This window comes from Neltuma alba, unplaced genomic scaffold (genome assembly GCF_004799145.2).
Source record: "Neltuma alba isolate B1F8T4 unplaced genomic scaffold, ASM479914v2 tig00011585_pilon, whole genome shotgun sequence".
NCBI lineage: Eukaryota > Viridiplantae > Streptophyta > Magnoliopsida > Fabales > Fabaceae > Neltuma > Neltuma alba.
This window is the reverse complement of record NW_021636238.1, coordinates 622,236-632,194: the sequence shown is the minus strand read 5'-3', so window position 1 is coordinate 632,194 and position 9,959 is coordinate 622,236. Positions and strand designations below refer to the sequence as shown.

The window sequence follows — 9,959 nt, the reverse complement described above, 5'->3', positions numbered from 1 at the left end:
ATATCTATAAGTGATTTTAATAGGTGAAAACCAAACATAATCATAACTTTTGAAGCCACTCATAAAAAAAATTCAAACAGAAATCATGATTAACCAACATCACTTATAGCTTGTATCACTTATGAAATTTATGATTATGTAAAATCACAGTTGTTTACTGCTAATTCAAATGAGTATTGGTACAGTTTTTATTGTGTTTTGCACTGTTATTTAGAGTGATATTTTATTCGTTGTTCATTTGTTTTGTAATTGCTTATTTATATACAATATGCTAGAGGATGTCAAAATACAAGATTAGATAACTGCAATAACATTACATTGCATGTAAACCTTAGGACCAACATGGCATATAGCGGTAGGACACATAAACTGAATTTAAAAATATTCTATCACATTTTTTCTCGAACTGTTATATATAGGATCAAAGTGCAAGTACAAGTAAAACAGTCCTAAGGAATAGTGAACAGATTTTAAGGGCTAAGAATATAGTAAATCCGCCTCAAAGCTGGAACCCTTATTAAGGAAATTTTTGCGAAACTCAGAATATGAAATGGGTTTGTATAAGGGAGGAGAATTTGAAGTGATCATAGAATTCGCTGGTTCTATGACGTATTCATCTTTTGGCTTTATGAAATACGCCACTGTTGTCCTCGCTGTGTTTATGTTTGTCACCACTCGGTGTTCAGCGCCAATCAGCCTTCTATTGCTAATCATCTGATGAATCAGTCACATATATAACGAATTATTCAATTTAATTCATCATAATAAATAAACCTTATCACACATATATTTCAACGGCCCAAAAAAAAAGGGAACTTATTATAAAGGTAAGGCTTTTATTTTTTGGAAACTAACCCAGCCGCCTTCCCATCATTATTATAAGAGACATACATGAGTTGCAAAGACAGAAAGAAATTAAGTTTTTTTAATTATTAGAAATATTTTTGATAGAGTTTAGAGATAAAAGCCAAAAAAGAATTAAGTGAGAAATAAACAAAAAGCCTTTCACATGATATCCAATATCGGTGGCTAAATGAAAATGTTTTTTTTTTTTCAATTCAAAGTACGCCATGCTTCTCTGTTTTCAATAATATAATATACTTTGTTTTTATTAAATCTGTTTTGAGTATGTGTATTTCACAAAAACAACCTATGAAATGAGTTGCAAAGATGATTAACTCATCAAAAAAAAAAAAATCTTATTAAATTTTTTTATTATATATCGATGCATTAGTAGTGAGATTCAAAGTCGCATCAGGTTGACAGGCATCAATAATTGTTTTCGAGAACCGTATACTTCACATGAGGTTTTATCTCTCTAAACAAATGAATATTCTTGATGGGAACCACGCATGAATGATGTGTCACAATATATATAAAATTGAAATTATATGAGAGGAGAAATGGCATAATTTGATCGCTCAATATTATATTCATTAGATGGGATGACTTGGGAACTGGCTCGTTAATTGATTCTGGGTAGTATTGAACACTCAAATATAATTTAAATTAAATAAAAAATAAGTAAAAAAACGATTGGACTAGTTAAAGATATTACTAGTATTTACTATTAAGAATTGTAAAAATAATTTTATTTAATTTAAACATATTGAATATGTTTTTTTCAATTAGAATTTGAGTATGACTAGATTAATAAACTATGAATTAATGTGTCTATCAATCAATTCAATGATGATTCATTTTTAAAATTATTATTTAAACTTTAAAAGCATAAAGATTAACATAAAATATAAAAGAATGTAAGCTGCCACACATTTCAGAAGATTGTAAAGTGCATCATGGGCAATTTGTACTGACCACCCTAATTATTTATTTCTCCATTTTTTAAATATAAAATGTAACGTACAAAAAAAATAATAATAAAAGAAAATATTATATTTTATTAAAATAATATTTTTATTAATATAATATTTCATTAAAATAATATTTTATTAGTTAAAAAAAAAAAAGCCAACCCCCTTCCACGGAGAGTTGAAAATTGGGGGGGGGGGAATTAACGAAGAAGGAAAAAGAAGGGGGAGGGACAGGAGAAGTAGGGTGAGGTATAGGCAGAAGAAAATCGAGGAAGGAAATTAAATGTGAGGATTTTAAATATGTGCAACCTTTGTCTTCCCTTCATTACGTGCAAGAAGTAGAGAAAGAGAGAGTGAGAGGTAGAGAGGAAGAGAGAGTGAGTGAGCTGAGTTGCAAAGGATGTTAGTTTTGGAGATCATTCAGGTACACAAAACTACTTCTTTTTGTTAAATTTTCTTTATGAATATTTTCTATATATTTAGAGCTTTATATTATTAGTATCATTATAATGTTTGGAGAAAATTTTACGGTTTGGATATGGAGTAAATATAGAGTTTTAACAATATTTGACTATAGAAATTTAAAGATACATTATTAAGAAATTTTAATCAGTTTATATTTGTTTATTGATGGTTTTGGGAATTTTAAATTAAGATTTTAGTTGAAAAAGTTGTTATTCAAGACTTATAGAATATTTTTACTGATTAAATTTAAGTTAAATAATTTATTTGAGTTATTTAATATATTATTAAGCTTTTAATCGGTTAGAATAGTGAGTATGTCAAAGATATATTGTTGAAATAATTTTTGGAAGTATAAAGAATTGTAAATTGAGAATTTTATAAAATTTAAAATTTATTTATACTTCAAAGGAGTTCCTTAGCTGATGAAAAATTTTAAATGGGACTATAATAAATAGTTGAGATTTTAATATAAAATATTTATATTGTAAGAAATATATATTTGTCTAAGTTATTAAATTTAAATAGTCTTATATGTAAATTATATTTTCAAAATATTATATTTATTAATAAATAGCAAAATTTGGGAGAGTTAATATGTTTATGTATTTTTGGTTTAGAGGGTAGTCTTAGAATTTTAGAGTAGTTTTGGATTAGTTTTGTTTTATATTAATAAATATTTATGTGCAATTTTGTAGACCCTTGAGAATTTTGGAGTAAACTTTGTGTGAATATTTGTAAGCTAAAGAGTACTAGGTAACTCTGAAAATTCTTTCTTGTACATGTGAATTGTGTATGATTATATTGTGGATTTACTAATTTTTATATCATACTGAAAAGTAGTATTATGATTTCAAATAAATGTTTTGATATGTTATTTGATTTTGTTAAGATTTATTGCTATTAATTATGATCAATGTTTAAATATATTGATGGCTAAGGAATTGTCATGAGTTGCTATTAAATGGTATATAAATTTTATTGCTATCTTATCTTTAAAATATTTGAGGACGTATTTATGATGTAATATTATTGGCATCTGACATGCATTGTTGGGCTAAGGATAGAAAGAGATTACATGGATATAAAATTTCCACGTGGTATGCCATCACTCGGTACACAGTGGATGGCACTTGTCAGGGCTCATTCTTCCATGTTTTCCTTTGGCCGGGAATTCATTGGAGCTGTGGGACATGTGACACCTCCCTATTCACAAAAGAGGGGAGCCATAGTCCGAGCTTGAGCTCTATATCTTTGGCTGGATATATCTCTTGTATCGGTGATCTTGGAATAATTTAGTAAAATGGATTAGTTCCTATCTGACTATGTGTTAGCCTATGGCTCCAGTCAGCGGTATAAGGGTGGACGGTGATATAAGGGAGGCAGCATATTGCATTATTTTTGGATATATTGAAAAATAAATGAAATTGAATTGAGTGTATCAAATCTGTGATTTTTTAAAATATACATATATAAAGACCTATAAATAGATTTTTGGTTTATCATATATGGTTTGCTTGTATAGGTTAGAATTTCAGTAGTTACTGAGACGTTTGATCTCATCCCCTATCTTAACAATTTTCAGGCGAAGGGTCTAGTAGGAATCAAGGGAAGGCACCAATGGAGCGAGCCGTGAAGGCTTTTGTACTCCTCAACACATACTATGTTATATTTTTATTTGCCATGACTATAAGACTTTAATAGTTTATTTTGTTGTTATATTAGAAATATTTTGAAATTATGAGTTGTTTGAAGTATTAGAAATATGTATGGACTTTTAAACTAAATATTTTGTTGCGTATATTGATAAAATTATGTGAGGTGTTACATAAAACCTAATTAAAAATTTTGTTTTGGTATCAAAGATTGTGCTTCAACATTTTCATCTCTATTTAATATTTCTTTTAAAATTATCCTTATTAATTTCTTAATTTTAGGTCTTCCTTTTGTCTCCTCCATTACATGTTTTTCTTTCTCTTTGGGGTTATTTTAGCAAAAATGGCACATCTTTTGCACAGTAATGACAAATCATCAACTTTTAATATCTAAACATTAATTATTAACTAGATCTTATACTTAGGCTTGAATGAGTGTTATATTACTACTACTAGTGACTGTTATATTTTAAAAGCATCATTAGAGAAGCATACACACACGCATACCTGCAAGAGAAGGCCAATGTTGACCACAAAGGCATTGGGAATAGGTTCAACACCGATCCATTGGCCATCTTTGAGCACTTGAAGTCCATTAATTCCTTTGGGCTGGAGAAGAATTGTAAGAAGTGTTGGATCTTTGTGTTTCGGTGACCCCAACGTTAAATTTGGTTGTGGGCATGGCGGATAGTGATGAGCAAGAATCATAGGATTTCCACTCAATTCTCCACAGAAATAATTTGATTTCAGTCCTAATCCTTCAGCAAGCATCTTCAAAATCTGCACTCCCAATTTTCTCAGTTCTTCTGTGTATTTCCCAACAATTTCCCTAAGAAGAGGTTAAAGAAAAACAGAGAATTAATCCATTATTAGATCAAAGTTATATATAGTAACTGTAATTGCATATGTATAGTACTACTTATAGGGAGAATTGAGAAACCAAAGTTATTGTGGACGTCAACTTCTTCGTGCATTAAATGGGTATGGCTGGTTCACGTGATTGACAATATTATATTATCAAGATCGTTGTCAAAACACTTAGAATGGTGACCTCAATGATATTATCAGACTGAATAGCGAAATTTTAATTTTAAAAAGATGTTTGACAAGGAATCCACTTAATTCAGCTAACAAATATTGTACTCAAAATTAAATATCAAGCTCAACTTGGTTAGAGAAAAAAATCAAGTTTATACATAACCCCTTTCAACCTTTTACCAAGGTCTGTTATATTACTTTTTTTGACCTTCAAAATTTGACGATAAATCTTCTTGAACCTTTAATCTTGTAAAGAGAAGTCCCATGTTGTTTATTAGTGTATTATTTCACTTATACAAGGACAAAGTAGGGGTTTATTTGTGAGTGGCTTAAATATTTAGTGGTTATCAAAGACTCAATTTATGAGGTCTTCTGCATAGGAAAAGAAGTTTGAGAGAAAAGCATACCGTGCTCCATTAATGAAATGATGGACTAGTGAATGTTAAAGGGGATAAATGTTTAAGGAATTTAGTATAAATTTTGAAGATTCAAGAGACAAAATATTTGCAAGGAGATTTATGAACTTTACCTGTATCTTACTGGTTTCTGGGGCCAAAATTCCACGTATTCTCCAGAAGGAGGACAAGGGTGTCTCATTGTATCTCTCCAGTATTGATTATTATCATCTTTTCTGTAAACCTCACAGCTTGTGTACAGCTTGCAGATTCCATTCGGGCTTTTTGAACTTTCAGCCATCTTTTCTTTCGGAGGCATACCATGGAATTCTTTGAAATTGTTTAGTGTATCCTCCATTAATTCCTCAGAAACTCCATGGTTGATCACCTACTTCACAGTATTCTTTCTAAATATTATAATATACGTATGTATATATTTATATATGTTTCTAACACAAAGTCAAAGCGTGCACTTAGTTTTCATTACTCGCCGTTGTCAGGGGGAAAAAAAAACAAGAAGAAGAAGAAGCTAGCTGATAAAGAAAAGATGTATATAGAAAATGGAAAGTTGAATTAGACTGAACCTGGAAGAAACCATATTCCTGGGATGCTTTCAAAACGAGGGATATGGTATCATGAGGAGGATGATCACATCGTCCAAGATCAATGACAGGGATTGACTTGCTTGAACCCACAAGGAGCTCGCCGGGTCGGCTTTCGGGTGGATGAACGTGAGATGGTGGCACTGATGAATGCAGATTATACCAGCTGGTCACTAACATCTCCTCCATTTTCATCTCCATGCTTTTTCAGTATAGCTTTCAACACAAAAAAGAATAGTATAGTAGAATATGTCTTCCTTCTCCAAAGCATGGAGGGGTTACCAATAAATAGAGTGTGAGGTAGATAGACTGGGCCATTCAAACGTAACAGTAGACTAATGGCGGTTTGGTTCAAGAAAAGGATAGGAATGGAAGTGGAATGAACTGATATATAATACAAAATAGAATGAAATGTTCGTCACAAAAAAGGATATTCCTTGTTATTGGTTAGGCTTTAGGTGGATGTATTGATTCCACTAAAGTAAGAAATGGAAGGCTTTCATAAACAATCATACTACCTCTGATTGTTAATATAAAAATTAATTTGACTTTTAATTTGGTGATATATGATCTTAATCTACTTTGTCTCTTATATTTATCTATTTTTTCAAGGTAGTTCTTGTAGTAGTCGTACATGTTAAATGTTTCATCACATAGAAGTTTTAGCTAATACACATGATTAACAAGGGTATTTTAGGGAAGACAACACCTATTTATTAAAAATAACTAACTTAACTACTTTTTTTTAACTCAAATTAGTCAACTAGCTTTTTTATTAAAGAGTAGAGATAATATTTTCTAAGATAAAATTTTATATCTAAACATGCAAGATGTATAAATGCAAATAGGCTTTTATTAAGAATCCAAACGAACAGACGGTATGTTTAGTCCACGTTCATAGCATTACTTATATGTCTTCGTTAGCTTAACTAAGTCTAGTGATCAATTTTCACCAGTAGGGATGAGACAGGATTGGATGAGTTTCTCAATACACGTTTATATCAAGACATACGCGAATCTGCGAGTATTCTATTATTGTCACATAGACACATATTCGTCCCATCAATTTAGCCATGAAACTCATAATAGAACCCCTCTCCTTAATATAAGAGCTAGATAATTAATTTAAAAATATTAAAAAGATCAGTTAAGTTGATTACTTGCAATAAATATGCGTTAGACTTCCCTAAACTATCATCTTGAATCATGTTTATTGGTATTACCCTTGGTGAGAACCCTTACAATCAATATAAATATTTTGGATAAAATATATAAATTTGCGAGACGAAGTGGATTGAACTACTATATATTTAAAATCAAATTCAATCCCTAACTAGATTTTATATTAAGAACCAAAAGTAAAAACAATTTTTATCTTTTAATATAATATCTTGGGTAAAGTAGCATTCAATACCCTGATGTTCAGCAACATAATTTTATTAATAGTGCATCTGGCATCTGGTGATTTATTTTTTAGTTATATCTAGCACCCTGTAAATTTATTTGTAGTTTAGAGTATTAGATACATTATAAATAAAAATAGGATGTTAGAAGCACCAGAAAAATAACACCAAGATGTTATTTCTCCATGAAGATAAAAATCATATGCAAAGCAATTTTTTAGTTTGAAAATAAACAAAGCTAAGCTAGCTATTTAATATTAGAACACAACATTCTCGAGACTTGTCCCAAAGTATTAGTCAAAGACTCATTTATACCCAAATTGGCGGGGCGTAGTTTGATACTTGGTTGGACTTGAATTCATATATACTTAAATTGCCATCGTATTTACAAGGGGAGCTCCTAGGTGGCGTTTAATTGACAAGACATTTAATATATTTTGAAAAGATCCTTTAATCAAATATAGTTAAATCAACGTAATTATTTTAGAACGTACTAATATATATATTTTCAATAATATTCTTATACAATGTATCCAGGCATCATCTGTCTTTATCTCATTATCTTAATTAAGTACCTTAGCTTGTGTGTTCAGCAATAAATCAAAATATATAATGATGTCAGTGTAATTAAATGTGACTTATCTACAATTGATTTGATATTTCCTATTTAATACTCCTCTAATCCTTAATATGAAACCTATTAAGTTAATTTAATTAGATTAAAAAAATTAGGTGAGTTAGTCAATTATAAGAAATATGATATGTTTTTCTTAAAATACCATAATTATCTTTCTCAATATCCTCCTTCCCTCCCCTATTTGATTATGGTTGAGGGGTATCAATAGAAGTAATTTAGAAAAAACTGATAAACGTGATAAATAGGTCTTATATTGAGGATCAAGATCAATTCAATAATTAGGTTCTATATTAAGGATCGGGGGAGTATAATTACTTATTTTATATACTATCCTAATCCTTAATCTATATAAGAGCTAGTTTGATATTCAATTTGGTCCTAAATATAAAACAACAATCCACTTTGTCTCTAATATTTATCTATTTTACCCTCAAGTAATCCCTATATTAATTGCATATGTTAAGGAGTTACTATCAATGGGTATTCAAACACACATGATTAATAAGAGTATTTTAGGAAAGATAACATCTATTTACTACAAATATTTTCAAATTAGTCATCTAGGTTTTATATTAAGGATCAGAGGTAGCAGTTTTTTTATTCTATTTATGTTGATCCTATCTCCATTGATAAAAATTGAATGTATGAACTAATTTTTCAGTTATTAGTGTCATTAAAATTTTCTCATGCACACGGATACATGTTATCATATGCTGATAATGAACGAAACAACCAAAGTTTAATTACCTTCATTGCCTTGTGTTCTTGTGTCCCAGCTTTCTCTCAGAACTCAAAATGTTCTCACATGATTGATTGTAGAGAAGAACATGGTTTTGATGTGATAAACTCAAAATCAATCTTGGCAGAGTGTTAAATTAGTTAAATATGAATTTTCGATGATTCGATTACAACTAATTCAAAATTTTCTATATATTTAATCTAATTTCCTATGTTATTTATGATGACTTTATAATCCTATTTAATGTGATTATTGTAGTTATATGTGTATATTAATTTAATATTTAATATGGTCATTAGGGTTTTTTGTTCCCTTTGTGTGTGTACATATTTAATTATAGGTTGGATGCATAATATGACCCAAGTTTACCTCAAATATTGCCTTCTAACTTTTGCCTCTGGATAGGGACAAGTCAAGCTTTTTATGTATAGGGAGAGATTAAAAATTATAAATAACACAAAAATTTCATAAATTTTGGGAGTGAAAATGCATAACATTTCTATAATATTAAAAATAAAAAACAAAAAACATGGAGGCCACACCAAATCCCCCTTCCTTCCATCACTGCCTTTTGTGTTTTTTTTTTGGGGTCTAAGTTTCGGCTTTCTCTCTAAAATCAATACAATCTCACAAATAAAATTATTACAAAATTTGTATTATTTAAAGTCATAGGGTGACCGATCATAATTCTTACTAAATGAACTGTATTGGAAAAAAACGTGCCTAGTCATTTAAAACAACGAGAATAAATATTTTGACTAGCTCTAGTCGGTGAAGACTTTTTTTATTAGGAAAGGAAGTCCTACTTATGAACAATATTGATTGCCATTTGCAAATTGACAATTTTTTATGTGCATTCTTCTAGAAGATGTATAAGTAAGGGGAAAAAAGAGATGATGTATGCTAAAGCACAATACTGCTTAGGTCCTAAATATAGGGCTAGTTAAAGAATTGATTTTGGTATTAAATGTAAGACTTTAATCTATTTTATCTTTCATATTTATTATTTTTTGAAATTTATTTTTGTAACTTATAAACTGATATATAAATATATATATATATAAAATCTAAGGTTGCATAAAAGTATTTTAGAAAGACTATGACACGTTTGTTAGAATTAAGTAATATATTTAACTTTTTTAATTTTTTCAAATTAGTTAAGTAACTCTTATATTAAGGATTAGATGAGTAATAAATTCGAATAGTAAGAATAA

The 9,959-nt window shown here is 29.4% G+C and overlaps 1 protein-coding gene across 2 annotated transcripts; it reads right to left on the bottom strand.

The window, feature by feature from the left end:
• Positions 1-279: 279 nt before the first annotated feature.
• Positions 280-9,274, bottom strand: LOC114715310 (hyoscyamine 6-dioxygenase-like). 2 transcript variants are annotated; one of them, XM_028900114.1, is made up of 5 exons: positions 9,268-9,274; positions 5,949-6,168; positions 5,499-5,752; positions 4,439-4,760; positions 280-714 (listed from the first exon to the last, which is right to left on the bottom strand). In XM_028900114.1, exons 2-5 carry the CDS (start codon positions 6,165-6,167, stop codon positions 478-480), a joined length of 1,032 nt encoding a protein of 343 aa, XP_028755947.1. In that variant the 5' UTR covers position 6,168; positions 9,268-9,274; the 3' UTR covers positions 280-477. The 2 variants fall into 2 exon arrangements, with proteins under 2 accessions (XP_028755947.1, XP_028755946.1); XM_028900113.1 differs by lacking the exon at positions 9,268-9,274 and having other exon boundaries at positions 5,949-6,301.
• Positions 9,275-9,959: the final 685 nt, after the last annotated feature.

Coding starts and splice junctions, on each gene's coding strand:
- LOC114715310 (XM_028900114.1), bottom strand. CDS start 6,167: ATGGAGATGAAAATGGAGGAGATGTTAGTGACCAGCTGGTATAATCTG. Junction 5,753..5,948: donor AGGAATATGGTTTCTTCCAG/GTTCAGTCTAAT, acceptor ACTGTGAAGTAG/GTGATCAACCATGGAGTTTC. Junction 4,761..5,498: donor CAGAAACCAGTAAGATACAG/GTAAAGTTCATA, acceptor ACCTCTTCTTAG/GGAAATTGTTGGGAAATACA.